The 20,521-nt window shown below is 43.4% G+C and overlaps 1 protein-coding gene across 8 annotated transcripts in view; it reads right to left on the bottom strand.

Annotated features, from left to right (window-relative positions):
• Positions 1-20,521, bottom strand: part of Obsc (Obscurin) — a 220,812-nt gene that overhangs the window by 60,075 nt on the left and 140,216 nt on the right. For all 8 annotated transcript variants that reach the window (XM_075676117.1, XM_075676126.1, XM_075676164.1 and 5 more), the window contains 19 exons: positions 19,473-19,578; positions 19,173-19,345; positions 18,687-18,807; positions 18,335-18,507; positions 18,111-18,219; positions 15,848-16,023; positions 15,215-15,323; positions 14,142-14,314; positions 13,848-13,959; positions 12,223-12,392; positions 11,963-12,098; positions 11,578-11,747; positions 11,358-11,484; positions 10,883-11,052; positions 5,297-5,429; positions 4,978-5,147; positions 1,925-2,060; positions 1,429-1,598; positions 789-927 (listed from right to left, as the gene is read on the bottom strand). In XM_075676117.1, coding sequence (XP_075532232.1) covers positions 789-927; positions 1,429-1,598; positions 1,925-2,060; positions 4,978-5,147; positions 5,297-5,429; positions 10,883-11,052; positions 11,358-11,484; positions 11,578-11,747; positions 11,963-12,098; positions 12,223-12,392; positions 13,848-13,959; positions 14,142-14,314; positions 15,215-15,323; positions 15,848-16,023; positions 18,111-18,219; positions 18,335-18,507; positions 18,687-18,807; positions 19,173-19,345; positions 19,473-19,578 — 2,773 coding nt within the window. The remainder of the gene's footprint in view (positions 1-788; positions 928-1,428; positions 1,599-1,924; positions 2,061-4,977; positions 5,148-5,296; positions 5,430-10,882; positions 11,053-11,357; positions 11,485-11,577; positions 11,748-11,962; positions 12,099-12,222; positions 12,393-13,847; positions 13,960-14,141; positions 14,315-15,214; positions 15,324-15,847; positions 16,024-18,110; positions 18,220-18,334; positions 18,508-18,686; positions 18,808-19,172; positions 19,346-19,472; positions 19,579-20,521) is intronic.

The following is a 20,521-nucleotide window of genomic DNA, read 5'->3' as shown; positions in this document are numbered from 1 at the left end:
TTTCATGCGTCATTGTTTTCTTTTTCTGTAGTTTGTTGTTTCCCATTGCATCAGGTTGCGAAATATGCTCTAGAAATCGCTGTTGTAGGAAATGTGTTTTAATCATCGGGGGTCGTATTCACAAAGCTTCTTGTTCGAAAACGTTATTTTACGTTGGCTGGGCGCCTTCGCTAATAATATGCCCAGCGTCAGGATTGACTGAAACATGCTCTTACGAAAAATTCTAGTGTAGGAGCTTTTTTGGTAATATAAGGGCCCAGATAACCTTGTTATTATGGATGCATTATTCCAATATTGTAGAGGGGCCGTTTATAGACCCTTTTTATGCTTACAAACAGGCTTCCCACAAGGCTTACGGTTAAGCCCTCTGGAACATCACAATTTACAATAGCCTATAAATTTACAGGACCCTCCAGCTGGCATCAGTTCTGCTGTAAAGTTGTAATGTTCGACAAGTGAATGTAATGTAATGGTGTAATGTAATGTAATGTAATGTAATGTGTAAGTTGTAATGGTGACAAGTGAACAGTGCAACAATAAAAGCTCATAAATGAGATCGACGCATGGTGCACTTTCTTTATGTCTCAACACATGAATATGCGCCTACAGTAAAGTATGCGACAAAATACTTCTGTTTGATTGGCTAACTTGACTCTCAGAAGTGCGTGACCGAAAGGTTTCTGGGGTCATGAATACACTGCTACCACAGCGTGGACACAAAGAGTTTATAAACACCGCCAACGATTTTAGCATCGCCAGTGTGAATGAAAGGATAAAGCGTTACTTACCACTTAACACTTGTAGGATTGCTGCCCGGAGCAAGCTTTGCCTCTAGCCTGGCAGGTTTTCCCTCCGTCAAAGTCGTGGGTTCGAGCTCTTTTTCAAAGGCAGGTTTCTGCTGCTTGGCGCCGGGCTTTTCTGGCTTTGCTACTCGAAGAAATTTTACGATAGCGTTTCAGGTAAATGCATATTAGTGCGGCAGTAGGTAAACATAATAATAGCACGTTACAGAAGAAGAAAGTGAAAAGAAACTTGAGTCACATTCGGTAAGCATACCCGCGCGAGAACATGGAGGAAAGAAAAAGGTAGGAGGGAGCATACCGCAACGCGATTGAAGCCAATCTAGTGGCCCAACATGTGATCGCAAGTCAAAGTGCGCTGTTGTTTTTAGCGTTCCCGATCTGCAGGCAGAGCCACGGCAGGACTGCCGAACAAACGCGCACTGAATAAAAACTGTTGGCATAGCTATTAGGACCCAAATGTCTCGGCAAATCTCGATTCTTGTTCCGTGATATCTACGCAAGAGGTCACGTGTTGGGCCACCACTGTGGCTTTGCGGAGCGTTTCTTGCCAACGCTGGCTGCGTGACGTAATGCTTCCACCTACATTTTTCTTTCCTTCATGCGCGAGAAGGATCGCTGCACTTACTTGTTACGTCTGCTTCTGAAGCAGTCTCTCCGTCCGGGTTCTTAGCAACCACGGAATATCGGCCAGCGTCTTCGGGCTTCACGTCATCGATGTGAAGACGGATCGTTCCGTCGGGCTTCTCTTCAGGCCTCACCCTGTCACTCGGCCTTACGGGCCTGCCATCCTTGAGCCTGTCAATAATGCAAGGGACACACAGCAATATGTCAAGCCGAACTAGAAGCGTGCTTTACAGATTCATGGAAAGAAGAAAGAGGCTCGCAGGAACAAGGAGAAAATGTGATGAAGTCTACATTTTCCGAAAAAACGAGAAAAAAATAAACAAAAGAAACAGGAATATACTACGGCTTGGTCAGCAAATTATGGCTGATATTCTGGTTTCGCTGTCTTATAGATAGATAGAGAGATAGAGAGAGACAGAGAGAGAGCTAAACCTGCCCGTAAACAGCGTCGTTAACGAACGAAATACCCAGACTACATTTGTTTTCACATAACTTACCATTGGATATCTAGTGGCTTGTCTCCAGGAGCCAGTTTTGCTTCCAGCTTTCCTGGCTTTCCTTCGATCAGCTCGGTAGGCTCAAGGCCTTTCTCAAAGACTGGCTTTTGGTCCTTCGCTGCCTTCTTAGGCACGGCTGAGTAAAAATTAAATAAAATGTTTTTGTTATTGTCCGAATGCACTCCTCGTTGCATTGTATGTGTATCAAGAGCAACATCGAAAAACTTATCACCGAAAACGTGTAGCGATCGCTAGCGGGTGCAGGCGTTGCTGTAAGAAGCATGGAATACTTAAAACAAAATTAATCAGTGCTGCTACTAGTAGTTAACTGTTTTTGTTAGGAAACCGTAAAGGAAAGAAGAAGGCCTCAGGCATCGTAATTGTCTTACTTTTTGGCGAGCACCAAAAGTGTCCTGCGGCCATGAAGACGATAAAAATGATATGTAGAACAGAAAGACGGGGTGTTATTTAATAACTGCACACCAATGGGAAGGTAAATTACATCAGAGTCGGCTATCCCAATGCGCAGTTGAGAAATACGCCTCACTTATATCACGAATACACGGACATACTAAGTCTACAAAAAAATATTGTAAACAATAGAAAAACGAACTAAACCAAGAAAGACGACCCACTTGCACCCGTGTTAAGTAAGAGTTCATGTACACTGCAGAATAAAAACTCTATAATACTGATAACACGAATGGCATTCTTCAAATAGCCCAGGAATCAAACTGTCAATCCTCATAGAGTTCATAAAAATTTACAATTCGAACCACATTATTCAGATGGCGGTCTACCAGTAAATCTCCTCAGCCTGTCAAGTCACATCTCTCTTTAGCAGGGCATAAGTATGAACCAAGTACTTTAGTTATGGAAAATTAACGTCTGTCCAAGTGGCTTAAGTTATCTGGAGAATGAACTCGCTGTCGGTCACACTGTGGACAATCTATGAGCCTGTGCTCCATAAGTCTTGGGCAGTGGCGCAGCCAAGAAATGTTTTGAGGGGGGAGAGGGGAGGTGCACGTGCTCGTTGTTCCCCCCGCCCCTGGCTACGCCCCTGGATACGCCCCTGGCCTCGGGTGCCACAGTAGGTGCAGTTGGAGGTAGTCTTTCTTTTTATTCTGTGCAAAAAAAGCTGGGTGTGTAGGCAACGTCCAGTGGCAAACAGTGCAGATGGGTATCTAATGTACGGTCAATTTTTATGTTCACAGAAAACCGTGCAGGAGGGTGGATTCTATACAGCAATGACGTCTTTGTATTCTCGTTAAGCCACATATCTCCAGACAGCGTCCTACGCAGCTTACGTAGAACGCTTTTCGCGTCAGATTGAACGAATTCCAGATGGGCCATTGCATTCACGGAGTGAGCATCAGCCGCCATTTGGTCGGCTACCTCATTTAGAGTTACGCCAGTATGACTTCGAATTCACTGAAAGTAATCTTTATGGACCGAATATGAAGTAATGATCGCATACGATAGCGAGCAGGAATCGACATAGAAACAATATTGAGCCAATGACCTCGGTGCTGCTTTTTAGTCAGAATATATGACCGAACTATTACTTACTTTGTTTCAATTGTTACCTGGAGAACTCTAAATAGTTCTGACAAGGTAGATCACGTCTTGTGCGTCAAGCACTTTTGCTTTCATGATGCATTGGGACGTAAAAGAAAGACGTGGAGCTGCTCCTCTGTTGTATATCCATCAGTAAATACGAACGTATTGTTGTCTTGCAATTGACTAATGTGTAGGAGCATCAGAAACTTAGCTTCTAGTGGATGCGTTCTTGAATTATCAAACCGTGGAGTTCTGAGATTGAAGTGCAAAGGGAGGAAATTTAAGACCGGGAGAGGTGATTGACTTTGCTAGGAAGTAATAAGCGGGTGATGAGAGCGCTATGCGTCGCATATTCATCCAGATCTTTGCAGGAGAACAGTCTCCAATGAATGTCAATCATGTTGTGTTTTTAACCTGATGAAATGCCTGAAGATGCAGAGCTTGAACAACTTATTCCCTGGCTTCAGTTTTAACAAGGCTGCTCAATGTTGAGCGAGGCAATACACGACAATTTCTGAGGCTCCCAACAATCAGGTTAGAATATGGTCAGATGACTGAGATAAGCTATTCATTACAGGCAATGAGTGCGAATGACAGCAACATCAAGTTTATGTAGTAAGTCTGATGTGCTGCCCCATTGAGTCTTTCTGATGGACCATAATACTTTGAGGTTCGATTGACACGCTCCTCAAGATAGGTTGTATGCGCACTTCAAGAGGGGTTACTGTCTAAGACTATTCCCCAAAAATTGTGGATCTGTACAACGGGTAAAGTTTGTCTGTCTGACTTTAATTCTTAGGTTTGCCAGGCGCTTTCCTGTGAAGGGCAGTACAAGTGACTCATCCTCTGAGAAATTCATGCCACTTTCAGTCAAAAAGTGCCCCATTTCATCATTATATTTGTTCTGGCGGGTTAACCGTAAAGTGTGGGCATTACAAGTACTCACCGTGACTAAAAAAAGACCTACTGGAGACGCGCATCACGAAACCGAAAGATGTGTGGGTCTTGCTTTGATCGCAGATATTCTTGCAATTGGGCTGTCCTCACCACCAGAAGTTTAGCGCTTACTCGCTATGAATATGGTAGAGTGAGGCCGCGTGTAAAAAAAAAATAATGTTAAGAGTTTGTGCAAAAAAAAAAGACCTACCTAGCTGCAGCAGCATCTCAGGCCTTTTCTCGAGGTTGACTACGAAATTAACGCTTAAGATACCAGCCATGCTTGCACGAATGATGTAATGTTGAAACTGAACATTACCCCGTGATGAGCAAGACGCGATTGCGATGACTCGTAGGCCTGTTAACAAGCCAGACGCCGCAGAACATATCCTGTATGTTGTTTGCGATTATACAGGACGCGCCACATCTTTTTCGAGAACGAAAAGGTTTATGTCTTATACCATAAAAGCAAACTCTGTGTTTAGGTGCTAGATGTATGCGCATCAACTCATACTGATAGCTTTCAAGCAAGAAAGTAAACCAATGAGATTCATTACTTTCAACGTCCGCTTCCGATGGCGTCTTCCCGGCGTCGTTTGAAGCGACAACCGCGTAATGACCCGCGTCTTGTGGCTTGACATTGTCGATAGTGAGCGCCAGGGTGCCATCCGGTTTCTGTTCCGCTCGTACGCGGTCATCTAATTTGACTGGTTTTCCATCCTTAAGCCTGAAAATCATGTGTAAAAGATAAATAATGTATTAAGACGTTTACAATAAAGATTTGATTGACACAAATACGTTTTTTGTTAAGCCAAGTCGTAACTAATGCGTTGCGCGATTTTTTAACCACTTCTTTAAAGTTAGCTATCTACTTACCACTCAACCTTCAAGGGTGTAGCGTCCGGTGCCACTTTGGCCTCGAGTCGAGCCGGTTTGCCTTCAGGCAACGTGGCAGGCTGCAGTTCCTTTTCAAAGCGTGGTTTCTTAGGCTCCGCGCTCTTCGGTTGTGCTATAGAACGGGAAATAACGACGTTCACATAAGCATCACAGTTTGCACATCTCAGTCACCATATGACCAGAGTTATGAATGTACCTACCCGCAGTACAAATCCACAATATCTACCTTTCAATTTTTCGACAGAGAGGGAGAGAAAGATTGTGAAGAGGAAGAGGCGCTTTTTTCTGCAACCCTTTAGGGAGCATGCTTCAGCGCAACGCTCCATCATGAGCTTGAATAAAGTTAAAATGCAGCCGCATGAAAGACAGTTTTGTTCCGTACCAATGGCGACGCGCTACCCCTGCGGCCTAAATTGAAAGCAAGGATAGATAGCGGTGCTGGTCTGCTGGCTACTGGCACCCAAAAAACGTATTGAACCTAAATCTTCGTAGTGGACAGTAGAGAATGAAGCGTTCCAAGCTCCGCATTCATGTCTCAGCATCAGCAGTACCGGTTCGTACATTGGACTGCAGCATAGGAGTAAAACCAATCATTCACCTTAAAATACTATGTTCCGACGTCGGGAGCTTTATATAAGCAAAAGGTTGCCATTGATTGCCATCTGATAGGCTTGCCCGTGGCTTCATCATCATCATCATCATCATCATCATCATCATCATCATCATCATCATCATCATCATCATCATCATCATCATCATCATCATCATCATCATCATCATCATGATCATCATCATCATCATCATCATCAGCCTATTTATGTCCACTGCAGGACGAAGGCCTCTCCATGCGATATCCAATTACCCCTATTCTGCGCCACCGATTCCAACTAGCAACCGATTCCAACTAGCATCCGCAAATTTCCTAATTTCGTGGCACCGCCTAGTCTTCTGCCGTCCTCTACTACACTTCCCTTCTCTTGGTACCCATTCTGTCACCCTAATGCTCCTACGGTTATCTACTCTGCGCATTCCATGACCTGCCTAGTGCAATTTCTTTCCCTTAATGTGTATAGAATATCGTCTATGCCCGTTTTCTTTCTGATCTAAACCGCTCTCTTTCTGTCTTTTAAAGTTATGCCTATAGCATTCTTCGCTCCATCGCTCTTTGCGCGGTCCCTAACTTGTTCTCAATCTTCTTTGTCAGTTTCCAAGTCTCTGCGCCATATGTCAGCACCGGTAAAATGCACTGATTGTATACTTTCCTTTTCAATGGTAACGGTAAGCTTCCAGTCAGGAGCTCAAGATGTCTGCCGTATGCAATCCAGCCCATTTTTATTCTGTGAATTTCCTTCTCATGGTCAGGGTTCCCTGTGATTAGTTGACCTAGGTAAACGGGCTCTTTCACAGACTCTAGAGGCTGACTTGCGATCTTGAACTCTTGTTCCCTTGCCCAGTTATTTATCATTATATTTGTCTTCTACATAATAATCTTCAGCCCCACTCTTACACTCTCCCTGTTAAGGTCCTCAATCATTTGTTGTAACTCGTCTGCAGTGTTGCTGAATAGAACAATGTCATCGGCAAACCGAAGGCTGCTGAGGTATTCGCCATCGATCCTTACTCCTAAACCTTCCCAGTTTAATAGCTTGCATACTTCTTCCAAGCACGCAGTGAATAGCATTGGAGAGATTGTGTCTCCTTGTCTGGCCCCTTTCTTTATAGGTATCTTCGTACTTTTTTTGTGTAAAATTAAGGCGGTGGTGGAATCTCTGTAGATGTTTTCCACGGTACTTACGTAAGCAGTCTGTACTTTTTGATTACGCAATGCATCTATGACTGCTGGTATCTACTGAATCAAATGCTTTTTCGTAATTTATGAAATACATATAGCGAGGCTTATTGTACTCTGCGAATTTCTCGTTAACCTGATTAATGACATGCATGTCATCCGTTGTAGAGTATACTTTCCTGAAGCCAGCCTGTTCCCTTGGTTGACTAAAGTGAAGTGTTGCCCTTATTCTGTTGGAGAATATTTTGGTAAATATTTTATATAATACTGAGAGTAAGCTAATGGGCCTATAATTTTTCAGTTCTTTACCGTCTCCCGTTTTGTGGGTTAGTATAATGTTTGCATTCTTCCGGTTTTCTGGGACCCTTGCAGTCGATAGACACTTCGTATAGAGAGCTGCCAGTTTTCCTAGCATCATGTCTCCTCCATCTTTGATTAAATCGACTGTTATTTCATCCTCTCCTGCCGTTTTTCCCCGTTTCGTGCCTTGCAAGGCCCTTCTGACCTCATCTCTAGTTACAGGAGGAGTTTCTGTATACTGTTCATTATTGTTTCGAATAGAGTACTCCTGAGTTTTCTGGGTACTGTGCAGGTCAGTGTAGAATTCTTCCGCTGCTTTTATTATACCTTCGAGATTGCTGATGATATTACCCTACTTATCTTTCAGTGCATTCATCTTTGTTTGTCCTATGCCAAGTTTTCTTCTCAATGATTTCAGGCTGCGTACATTTTTTACGACTTCTTCAGTCTTTCTCACGTTATAATTTCTAATATCACTTATTTTCGCTTTGTTGATCAGTTTTGACGGTTTCGCGAATTATATCTTATTTCCTAAGTTGGACACTTGCATTCTTTGTCGTTTCTTTATTAGGTCCTTTGTTACTTGGGAGAGCTTGCCTACTGGTTGTTTTGGTGCCTTGCCTCCCACTTCAATTGCTGCCTCTGAAGGCAGCCTCGTTACGGTTTCATACATTGCCTCTATGCCAGCATCATCATCTCTCTGTTCTAAGGCTGCAAATTTGTTTGGAAGTACCAGCCTAAATTTGTCTGCTTTTACCCTTACTGCCTCTAAGTTGACCTGTTTTTTCTTGACCAATTTTACTCTTTTTGTGTTCAAATTCAAGTGAATTGTATCCCTCACTAACCTATGATCACTGCACTTTACCCTACCTATCACTTCTACATCCTGCACTATGCTGGTATCGGCAGAGAGTACGAAATCAGTTTCATTTCTTGTTTCACCATTAGGGCTTTTCCAGGTCCACTTTCTGTTGCTACGTTTCCGAAAAAAAAAGGTGTTCATTATTCTCAGCTTATTCCTTTCTGCGAATTCTGCCAGCATCTCTCCTCTAGTGTATCTAGAATGGAACCGCAGTTGCCATTTGCCTGTTCACCCACCTGCTTTCCCCCCACTTTTGCATTGAAGTCACCCATTACTACTGTATACCAGGTTCGCACTTTTCTCATCGCTAAATCTACATCTTCATAAAACTTATCTACTTACTCATCGTCGTGACTCGATGTTGGAGCGTAGGCTTGTACTACCTTTAATCTATACCTCTCATTAAGCTTGGTTACGACTGCTGCTACCCTCTCGTTAATGCTGTAGGATTCGTCAATGTTGCCCACTATGCCCTTATGGATTAGGAATCCTACGCCGTATTGCTTCTTATTAGGGATACCTCTATAGCAGAGGACATGGCCGTTATTTAGCAGTGTGTAAGCCTCACCAGTTCTTCTACTCTCACTAAGGCCGATAATATACCAAGCAATGTCTGATATTTCCTCAAAGAATCCTGCTAAGCTAGCCTCACTTGAGAGGGTTCGTGTGTTAAATGTTGCAAGGGTCAGTTTCCATTGGCGGCCTGTCCGGACCTAGAGATTCTTAGCCCCCTCTGCTGTGTTACAGGTATGACCGCCGCCTTGGTGAGGTGCTCCGCAGCTGCTGGGGGCTCAAGGCCATGGGTTAATTGTAGGAATCATCAGGAAGGTTGTGGCCGAATACAGCACCAGCGAGGCCAATTCCTGTTCTTGTGAGGGAGTGTCTTTGTTCAAGCTAGTGGGCCTTCCTAATTTGGTTGTACGTAGATTAGTATAGCCCCACTCGCTCTCGGCGTGTTTCGCCGGTGTCAGGCGTCACTTAACCCTACATTACTGCAGCCATATAAGTATAAGTGCGCTGACTTCTTTTGGAAAGAATTTTCGCAATAAAATGATCAAAAGAAACGTTGGCGTGAAGTGCGTGTCAGACGACGAAAAAACTACGCACCACTTTCGCGCGCACTGCGCCGACTTTGTTTCCGTTCAATTCAGTCTCGGAAAACGGATGGGACGGCCACGCTTCGTGCGTTCCCCCGAGGAACGGGCAGCCTTCGACAAGCGGCGGCGAGAACTCGCTCGTGAAAGGGCTCGCTGTCGGCGCACCGATCGAGCCGTTAAGGGCTAAATATAGTCTGACGTAGCATGAGTGCACGCACACGTTAGGTCACGTTGGCGATAACAACAGCGTCTATAGTTCGGCCGATGGTTCGACGCACTGGCTCAGCCAACGTAACCAGATGCGGCCAACGCACTCTCGACCCGCCCAGCGTCGAGCGACGCTCGCCCGCGCGCCGATAACGTCAGAATATAAACGTTACTTTAGAGTCGCTCAAGCCCAGGCAATCCAACAGCAACGAGAAGATTCTGAACTGAGAGAGTGGGAGGCCGGAGCAATGTGGCACCGTTACCTGTGGGTTACATAATCGTGACGAAGGTCAGGTGCACGCAGGACAAGCTTCGATCACCCTCATTTTCCGGTAAGGGAAGGGTTACTCATTTCTTTAATTACGGTTTACTTCAGGAGCGGTAAGTGTACGGTAAGAGAGCGTAGAAGCAGGTGATAAAGCAAGTAATTGTCACATTGTTACACGCGTCCACAGTCTGCACGTCATACTGTAGGTATGAAGTGTAGACTAATGAGCGTGCACCACAACGAAAGAGAAACCACTAGTAATTCGCAAAGTGCACGAATTTCTGTAGCCAGCAGGATACAGTGAATACGCAATGTGTTTCATCAGTTCCCGCTTTACGGCTATTGTTATCGGTGCAGCCAGGTGCCCCATGATGATGCGCGAAACGGATTAGCTAGCGCGCTTGTAACTATATACCTGGTAAGCCCGCTAACAGCAAGTCGTAACACTACGCTGAATTATTCTAGTGTCAACTGAGAGACGAGTATTGTTGTGTCTAGTAGAGAAAATTAGAGGCCAGTATCATCAATGTAATATAATCTTTCCCCCGATGCCATTACCAAATTTATTGGATGACAAAATTTTACGGCGTCGTGCAGCCAACGCAGTGGCACCATCATCATCATCACTTTCATTAAATTAAGTTAGGGGGTTTAACGTCACAGAGCAACTCATGGGCTATGAGAGAGGCCAACCCCGGGCTAATTTCGGCTTCCGGCGGTTCTTTAACGTGGGCTAAAGACACAGTACACGAGCTTATTTGCATTCTGCTCCCACAAGAATGCGGCGACGGCGGTCGGGAATGTAATAAAATCTCGATGCAAATTCGTAGCGCGGAAACAAAGGACTAGACAGAAGGGATACAACATACACCTCATACTATGCAGTCAAATGCCATAGCCACTGAGCCGCCACCACGCACACCAGCATTGCTAGGCTAACCGATCCTTGTTTATTACGTTCCTAATTCGGCTCAATGTGATCTTAAGAATAATTTTTCTTTATTAGCCACTGGGCTATCGAAGAGGGCTCTTTGTAACTCACTTTTGACGTCTGCCTCAGATGACGTTGAACCTTTGTCGTTCGTAGCTTTGACCGCGTAATGACCAGCATCGTCAGGAATGACTTCATCCAGTTCCAAGGCAACCGTTCCGTCGGGCTCTTCAACCAATTTCACATGGTCTGTTGGCTTCACCGGCTCACCGTCTTTAGTCCTGTTCCAACAAGTGTCACAGGAAACTTCATCTTCAACAATGACATTTTGTCGAATTTATTCGTTTAAGTTAGAATAAATAACAGTCACGTGACCTGTATATAAGGGTATTAACTAAACCTAATCAATAAGAGACGCATTTTGTGCACTAAATAATTTTTTGTGTTCTGACTATCTTGAGCGTGGAATATTACATGTTGGTAGCATTTCGGTGATGCTTTAATGTAGCATGTTCGTTTTTGATAAAACTTTTACAAAAAAATTCTTTTCTACGTGCTAAACTTAATGAGCGAAATGTAGCCATACCATTCTACAGGGGCTGCGGCTGAAGCAGGCATCTTCGCTTCCAGACGCCCGGGTTCTCCTTCCGTGAGAGTAGTTGGCTTAAGGCCTTCTTCGAAAACTGGTTTTCTTTCCAAGTCTGATGGCTTGGCTGTTCCAGGCAGATTGGTGGGTGATGAATAATTCAGTTAAATATGGTGAAACTAGGTTATTATACGTATACTAGTACACAAGCGGAACTCACTTTTGACATCGGCGTCGCTTGCAGCTTTGCCCTCGTCGTTTGCAGCCAGTACGCTGTAATGACCAGCATCACTTGGTGTAACTTTGTCAATATCCAAAGCAATAGTCCCGTCAGGTTTCTCCACCATCTTGATGTGGTCAGATGGCTTGACCGGCTCACCGTCTTTCAACCTGTGATGATGAAAATTCAAGCCGCAAGTTGAATGTAGAAGAGCTGTCAAATAATCAGTAAAAATGTGGTCCATAGGTGTTGGCAGTGTGCAACAGTAGCACCGCAACAGCAAGCGCATTTCTTGCAACACTCTGCACAATGGCCCTAAAGTTAAATCTGCGTGACCATCGAACTCACCGAGCAAGCTAGAACAGACCTTAATGAAAACTCTTACCACTGGACATCCGAAGGGGCGCTGCCTTTGGCAAGCTTGGCCTCCAAATGCCCAGGTGCACCTTCAGTCAGCGTGGCATCTTTGAGGCCCTCGGAGAAAGCGGGAGACTTCAAGCTGTCGTCGCCTTTCGGCTTGGCTGCAGAAAATACCCCACACAGTGCGGAATCAGTGTGCGTAAAAACGGGAAAGCTATAGCAGAAATGAGTAGAAACGCAATGTTATAATTTAGGGATCTCGCTCTTAAGGCTGATTCCACTTACTTTCCACATCAGATTCAGAGGCTGCTTGCCCTTTGTCGTTATTTGCCATAACGGCATAATGACCGGCGTCATCAGGACGCACTTCTTCGACTTCTAGGGCCACTGTACCATCTGGCTCCTGCGTCAGCTTTATGTGATCAGAAGGAACGACTGGCTCGCCATCTTTCAACCTGCCATGGTAACAAGAAAGCGCACGTTTTCCAACAATATTCAGGGACATACGAGAAAAAAAAGCATGAGCAAAATAAATGTGGTTTAGTAAACACAGGTTTTAATTGTACATAAAGCACTCCATGTGTGTTTACAGTGTTCACACTAAAAATGAAATAATATTATGTGCGTAGACAAAGGCATACCACAATTAAGCTTATTTTTTACTCACGTATCGGTGGACATTAGTGGTGAAAAATGTTATTATGAATTCGAGTTGTGCATTCTTGGAGTAACCCTGCAGTCGTAGGCATGATGTATGCGCTGAGAGGACGTTTGAGGGGACTTCCGCGCAACAGGGGAGACAATTCAAGTGCCAAGTCTACGAGACAGTAGCAAGAAAAAATTCTTTACGGAACCGAAAAGATTCTGATGAAAAACTACATATTTAGAAGTCCGCATGGCTGAAATTAAGGTGCTGAAACAGACTCACGGTGACACAATGAGAGACAAAATCTTGTATGATTAGATTCATTGAACGCTCAAGGCTTCAGACATGGTAGTGGAGGTTCAAGAAATAAAGCTAACATGGTTTGGTCATATGGCTCAAAGATACGAGCGCTACACTGGCAAAATAGCAATGCAAATAATTCTGGAAGAACATGCCTAAGACGAGAATTAAAGATAAATAATAATCTACACAGTAATGCTACCTAAAAACGTTTGCTTTCATTCATTCATTCATTCAAATAACTTTATTCAGTGCCCTGCGATTTGGTGGGGTGGGCCTGGACCCCGCCTAGGTTTCAGCCAAGGGTTGTTGGCCCTTGGCAGCTTCCTCGGCTCGCTGGACGGCCCAGAGATGGTGCTGCAGGTCGGAGCTGAACAACACAGACTCCCAGCGCACGCGGAGGCTGTCGCTGTTTGAGGCTGCATCCCCGTTACCCTGTATTAAAGCCGTACATTCCCATAAGATATGCTCCAGGGTGGCTCTAGAGTTGCAATGTGTGCACTTGTCGGTTGGGTGTAAATCTGGGTGTATTAGGTGCATGATAGCTGGACTCGGATAGGATCTGGTCTGTAACTGCCGCCATTCTACAGACTGGTTTTTGCTTTCATTGGTTTTTATTAGATTTATGCATGTTTACACATACGTACCTCCTAAACCGCGTACAAAATCAAATTTTCACGCAAGCACAAAGCACGCGTGTTAATGCCCATATTACCTATGAGAATCGACAAATTTTCATATACTTCACCTTGCACAAGCTTTGCAGCTGGGTTGTGTAATTGAACAAAAGAATAATGCCTGCTTTGTTTACATTTCAGATTGTGTGGTTTGTTGCAGCCAGCGCTGGTAATGACGCTCTGTCTAGCTTGTATCTTTTTGGCTGAGTTCATCTTCAAGACATGTACTACAGCCAACTCGGCTAAGTACAAATTCTACGGCACTTGGCTTCCGTACCAGCACGTACCACTGCACTTCCGGTTCGGGATGCCCGGGAACTTTTGCCTCCAGCTTGAGTGGTTCCCCATCTTCCACTCGGACCTTAGTTGGCAGGCTCTTTGCTACTGTAGGAGCAGTTTCTAGAAAAAGCAAAGAAACACTTTGTGAGCAGCAGCCTGAAGAAAACATCCTATTGCTACTGCTGCTGTGGATGACAGAGTCTTGACCGGCGTTAGAGAAACAGGGACATGCTCGTCCTCTATATGCGCGGCAGCCGAGAGTAACTAATAAATAATACCGACTATAAAGTCAAAACAAATACCTATCAACGTAAGGTTAGCCTTTGATGAAGCTTGTCCAGACGTATTCTTGGCTTTGCACACCACTTCGCCGATCTCCTGAGAAGTCACGCTCTTTATCTTAAGGGTGTATGAATCACCTTGCTGAGTAATGATAGTCTCCTCTGACTCATTCACTATAGTTCCGTTCAATAGCCTGTGAAGGAGAAATAAGATGACTCAATCAGGGGGCAGAGATGGTATCGGTTATCGATATAAAACAAAGAGGAAAGGCGCTACAACTCCGTATGAATGTGGCCAGCACAGGTGTACAGCAGAGGCCGTTAAGCATTCACTAATACAGAGCTAAAACGTTTGCTTACATAATATGATGTATAGTCACATTAGTAATCTTTACTGACTTACGTAACCTTGAATGACGTCTGCTTCGTAGTGTCAAATAGGCGAAGGCGACGTATGTGTGCTTAAAGATACCGCGAACCGCGAGAGCAGAATCAAAGTTGCCATTGGCATCATTCTCGATGAAATCGCGTTGAAGTATTTAATGAGTAAATTTTTTTGCAGAATATGATAATAAATCTGCAGACTCGGCCGTATGCTCAAAAGCTCGCACTTTACGGAGATGCAAGTGTTAGGTCCCCTCCCAAAAGGCCCAATTTTTTCAACAGCAGTGGACGTTGCTTTATTGCTCATAATCTCAATTGAGAGTTTTAGTTTAGGTGACGCAAGCGGCTTGCGTACGCAAGAACTAGGGGCGGTGGCACTGCGCATGCGCAGACTCAGACGTAGAGGTCTGCGCATGCGCAGTACCGTGGCCCCTAGTTCTTGCGTACGCAAGCCGCTTGCGTCCCCTAAACTGAAACTCTCTAATATAACGTGCCAGAGCTCGTTTTCGATGACAAGGGCGACAAACGTTGCGTAGGCCATCACGTTTGTCTCTATGATGGCATAGTACGCTTTCTGAAATAGAACGGTGTTGTTATAGTCGTCGCATTGTCTCCTTGCCCTTCCGTTATTACCCGTCGCACCGAGCAAAAATTAATCAGTACTGATTTCGTATTCCAAGCCGGATGCGTTTTTTTTCGGCGATACTTACCAGGTTACTGATGGTGTTGGGTGTCCTTTAATCCTTGCGTGGAATACTGCCTCCTCGTTGATAATAATCTCTACGTCTTCCAGCTCCTTGATAAACACCGGTGGCTCGCCTGTGTAAAGAATGGTATTCACATGACCCAAAATACAAAATGAATAATACTATAACGTTAGAAACATTGCATTAAGCGTAAAGTAAGGAATAGTGTTAACAGGACCCAGAAAACAGCATTAATATTACTGTAACGTTAGAAGCATTGCACTAAACGTAATGCAACACAGAGCTTTCAGATTTGCGCAGCAGTCACTCGCAGGTAGCAATGTGCCTGCATTGCTTAGGCGAAAGAGCAATGACCTGCAATGTGTTTGTCGGCCGTATGTAAATTATGACGTCACTTGGAAGCCACGCTTGCCATTTAATTTACAAAGGCTGAAGAAACATAGTATAGTGTGTAACGCATATTCTACTTAATGTTATTGCTCAACTTTTTAAATAAATTTCTTGAGAATCACCAGCAGATTTCGAGTTGAAAAGTCGCCGATATTATTATATCATAAAATACTCACAAAGCTCATGTATTTAGACATGAATAGCTAAGTGAGCGAGATTGAGGAAAAAACAGGAGTCGACACGTACCTCTAAGTGTTAGCATCGCATCAGCTTCAGTCTCTCCTGCACTGTTCGATGCTTTGCAAGTGTACTGGCCAAAGTCGTCGTCAACATCTTGAATAACAAGACTGTAAGACTCGCTTTCCACGTCCGCAGAAATCGTGATCTTGTGTGACGGCGAGAGCTCTTTGCCGTCCTTCTTCCTAAAATAATAAAGAAGCATTTACAGTTGGCACTTCCGCTAGTGGCAGAATATATTTTACAGCAGCTGCGTCTAAGCTTACGTGACACTGTACGGCAAAGGTCAACTGTCAAGATTGCGATTATTTGCGCTAAATCTCACTTCAGAAAAATTCAAGAATTAACGTAGTTTGACGTTGACATTTTATTCGCAAGATTTGGTGCTCTGCTCTAACTCCCCCTGCCCTCCCTGCACCACCGTCTTTCTACACTTTGTTCATTTATTTAAACGATGCAGCACAAGAATGGGGTGGTTCCTTGGCTAAAAGCGACACTATCGGTCTGCATGCATGCGTGGGCTCTCGGAGCCACCACACATGCATGCAGCACGACAGTTTCGGTTTATGGCTAACACAGCTGAGTATAAATATAAACGTAGCAGGGAAAGTAACTAAATACAATCCATACGTAGCACACAATTCAACACCACGCAATGTAGTAGTAACCTTATACATAATACCAACGAAACATGAAATACATACACTAAGCAGCTATGCATAAGTTATGGTAGCCAACGGAGCATATTCAAAAAGATATTGTCTTACAAAAAATTGTGATTTTGCGCGTTTTCTAAAACAAATCAAGGATGTCGATTCATCTGTTAAATCTAAAATACTGCAATTATTATTTAGGAGTTTCAAGTTGCTATACCAGTAGTTGTTTGCCATAATTAGTTCTAATTTCCGGCGTTTGGAAATTCTTCTGTCTAAATTGGTAACGTGATATTGTCTGCGCATATGAAGCATAAAATGATTCTCGCTTGCTCTAAATTTGCAAAAATATTGCTTCTGATAAGCGTAGGCTATATAAAGCTTGAACAGATAAAATTTCGTGGCGTTCAAACAATTATGAAGTATGGTCATGCTTTGACCGATTTTCTATAAAACGAACGTCTTTCTTTATATTACGTTAGGCTGTTTAATACACCTGCATATGATAGGCCCCAGACATACGATAATTCAATCGGGAATTAATTGTGCTATAAATACAGTTAGTTTTATATGATTTCGCAACGATGTCCGATATCTGTTCAACAGACCAATCGACTGTGCAGTTTTAATTCTAAAGTGATTAATGTGTGATGTACATTTCAGATTCTCATGAAACCTTAATCCAAGACATTTATGCTGAGAAACGCACACTATGATCTGTGACTTAAGCAGTAAACTTCGCTGCTTGTTAGTATTAGAGGAAACAGTGCATTGGAGGGGGGGGGGGTGTTTTAGATAAGTTTAAACCAATCGGTTAACGTCGAGTCAATCAGATAAATCTTCAAGCCATGGGGTCACCCTTTAAGTGAGTGATAACAAGTCTGACGAAGCGAAAAATACGTTTGTATCGTCAACAAAAAGGACCATAAAGGGGGTTTGCGAAATACAGACAATATCGTTTATATATAAGAGAAAGAGTATAGGACATACAATAGACCCCTGTGGTACACCAAAAGTAATTTGCTTTCTCATGATCAATTTGAATTATTGTATTACGTATGTTATCATATTCCGTTTTGTTAGCACACTGTTCGAAATTACACTGCGCAATTGTATAAAGGAAAACTTTCGCATGAAATTTGGGGTTTTTAGTCAATTCTCGTATCAGTCCTTCAACCATATTATGTAAGTTTGTTGTTTTGTTTTATTTTATTTGTTTCTTATCATCTGTATTGCTGAGTGACCGATCTCGGCGATAGTGGGGGTGCGGCTTCGTGCTAACCAATGATGAAGGGCAATAAGAATGGAAATGAAAGGCACCGTCGCAAAATACGAGCCCTGAATCAAATTATTGAAGCTAAACAGCAGCTCCAACGCAGACACTTCCAAAGATGATATTTTGGCCTTGAGAATAACGTAGAAAGCCATTGTGTTTCACTCGGGACAACATACTCTCTAGGGCAGTCATTATTAAGCATTTTCATTATGGTGTGGTAAATATACAAAATGCATCTTTACTAAAGCATTGTAACGAATCAATATGGGCGCATCTATCAAGCATTATACCAGCGTTTCGGTTATGTTCATGTGCATTATGAAGGAAGCGTGGGAAAGCTTACCAAACAATGTCTGGTGCCGGGATTCCAGTAATAGTTGCCTGAAACTTTACGGTGGACCCTGTGCTAGCTTCTTGGTCTTTGAGTCCCTTTATTGTCGGAGCGACAGGCTCTGGAAGATACCATGCGCACAAATATCAGACATGAATGTGGCACAGGTCTATAAGCAGCTGCTTAAATAGAGGAGAGTGTGAAAATAACAAATAAGTGAGGATACTATAGCTTACCTTTCACAGTGAGTTGGGCCTTGTCAGTCGCCTCACCCTTTTCATTGACCGCTTTGCAAGAATACTTGGCTTCGTCTCGCATTGTCAGATCTTTCAACGTAATAGTATGGGTATCACCATCCTCTCTGATTTCAACTCGTCTGCTTTCGAACAATTCTTCTCTGTCTTTGTACCTGAAACAAAAAAAAGTTGATGCGTTACTGGTGTCGAATGTTCATATTGTTATCTTGTTTTCAAAAACTCGCTAACTTTTCGCTGCCTTTATTTTCCGCACAATTTGTGCATATGCGCCACAGTTGTACTAAAAAAAAAGACAAGAGAGAGAAAAAAAGAAAGAATGGGAGTAACTTGCCATGTGACCGTAGGCGTTGGCTTCCCTGCTACTCTGACCTCGAAGCGTACCTTGTCCCCGATGACTGCTACGGTGTCCGCCATTCGCCGAATGAAAGTCGGAGCCTCTGCGTCGTCAGGAACTGCGTGCGTAAGACAAAACAAAAATACATGCTTTCAGAAACGAGCACATTAAGGGTGAGTGTATCGACTGGTGACGGTGTCGCGTCTCATTCGAAAATACTTCGAATAACTTGGAACATTTCCTCGGAGGTGGGAAAAAGAACATACACGAGTTTCTCTCAACATATCTCTGGTGACAAAAAAGAATACATTGAGAGAAAGCAAACCATCGTTTTCCGTCTTGTATTAATTTTTCCTTGCGTGGCAACAATGTCAGTGCACTTCCGTTTCACTTTTTCGGCGTTCCACACTTTACTTGTACAATTACATGTGTGTTTTTATGTAAACACATTTATGCGTAGTTGGACTTCGAAAGATCACATACGTTTGATGGTGAGCTCCGCTTGTTGCGATACTCGTCCAAGGTTGTTTTTGGCAGTGCACGTGTAGAAGCACTCGTCATCTTTCTTAGCGTCTTTAACAATGAGGCGATGCGTGCCATCGTGAGATGTGATGGTGAATTTCTCACTTTCTTCAATGGTTTCACCATCTCTAGACCTGAAATGATTTATACACACGCAGACAACTGCTTTAGTACGTACGAAAAGAGGGGCTTGGGACGACTGCAAGCGGAAAAGAACTGCTTTGAGTGTTTTACTACTGTGGTGATTGAAAACGTCATTACCATGTGACTGTAGGTGTAGGATAACCTGACACTTTTGCTTCAAACACGCAGTCTTCTCCTGAATAAACGCACTGGTTTTCAGGCTTCTTCTCAAACTTGGGCTTGCCTGAAGAATCGAAAAAAAAAGAAGAGACAAGGTGAATTGACGTAATGAACGTTTGTTCTCAAGCCGGCACTTTCAGAAATTTGTGCCCAGCAAATATGCACTGAAAATTGTTATAAAGATAATTCCACTTCTCCCTGCAGCAGAAAACCCATTTATTAGCACGAGAAGCAGTGACATAATTGTCATTGTAAATGCAGGTGTTACCATACACGTGAACTGAACGTTCGAAACTTTGCAGCAAAACAGCATTAACTTAGGCAGCAAGGAGTAACCATTGCATCTTGTCATTTCCAGATTTTGAGGTGAACAAACAAATAATACTAACAGGTAATTAATGAACTTTTTCTGAGACTCTCGTTGACAACACAGCTTCGAGAGTAGTAGTCCACTATTTTGTTGCTGCGTTTTCGCTAGGTAAACGTAAGAATGCCGCAATTAAATGCTTCTCACTGCGTTTCGCCACGCTCAAAACTGAGTGACAGGGCCTTTTATAGTCTCATTCAAAGCATCACATTTTGTTTGTGATTGCAACCTGCAGAATCATTTGGAATATTTGTTTTCACTGCGCATTGTACTTACATCCACCTATAATAGAAAACAACGACGCGGTAATCTCTGTTACTGCGATACATTCATAAACAATCATGAGCTATATTACTAAATAGAAGAAAAAGGCAGAAACACAGACTGTATTAATTGAAATCCCTAGCTCTAGGCTAGCCCGTGCATTAGGTTCGCCCTTGCCAGCAAAATTGCGAGCAAAACTGTATAGAAGCACTGACTTTTGTCGCTGGTTTGCGCTGGCTTTCTACAGTTTACAGCAGTGTTGTGCTGTACCCTCTTGAAGAAAGGGAACAAGCGGCGCTAAACGACGAGGACAGGAACACAAAGTAACAGGACGTACGTCGTTACTTTGTACGTACGTCATCTTTCTAATTTTGTT

Source organism: Dermacentor variabilis, chromosome 1, assembly GCF_050947875.1.
Source record: "Dermacentor variabilis isolate Ectoservices chromosome 1, ASM5094787v1, whole genome shotgun sequence".
Classification (NCBI taxonomy): domain Eukaryota; kingdom Metazoa; phylum Arthropoda; class Arachnida; order Ixodida; family Ixodidae; genus Dermacentor; species Dermacentor variabilis.
This window is presented reverse-complemented; position numbering and strand designations above follow the sequence as displayed.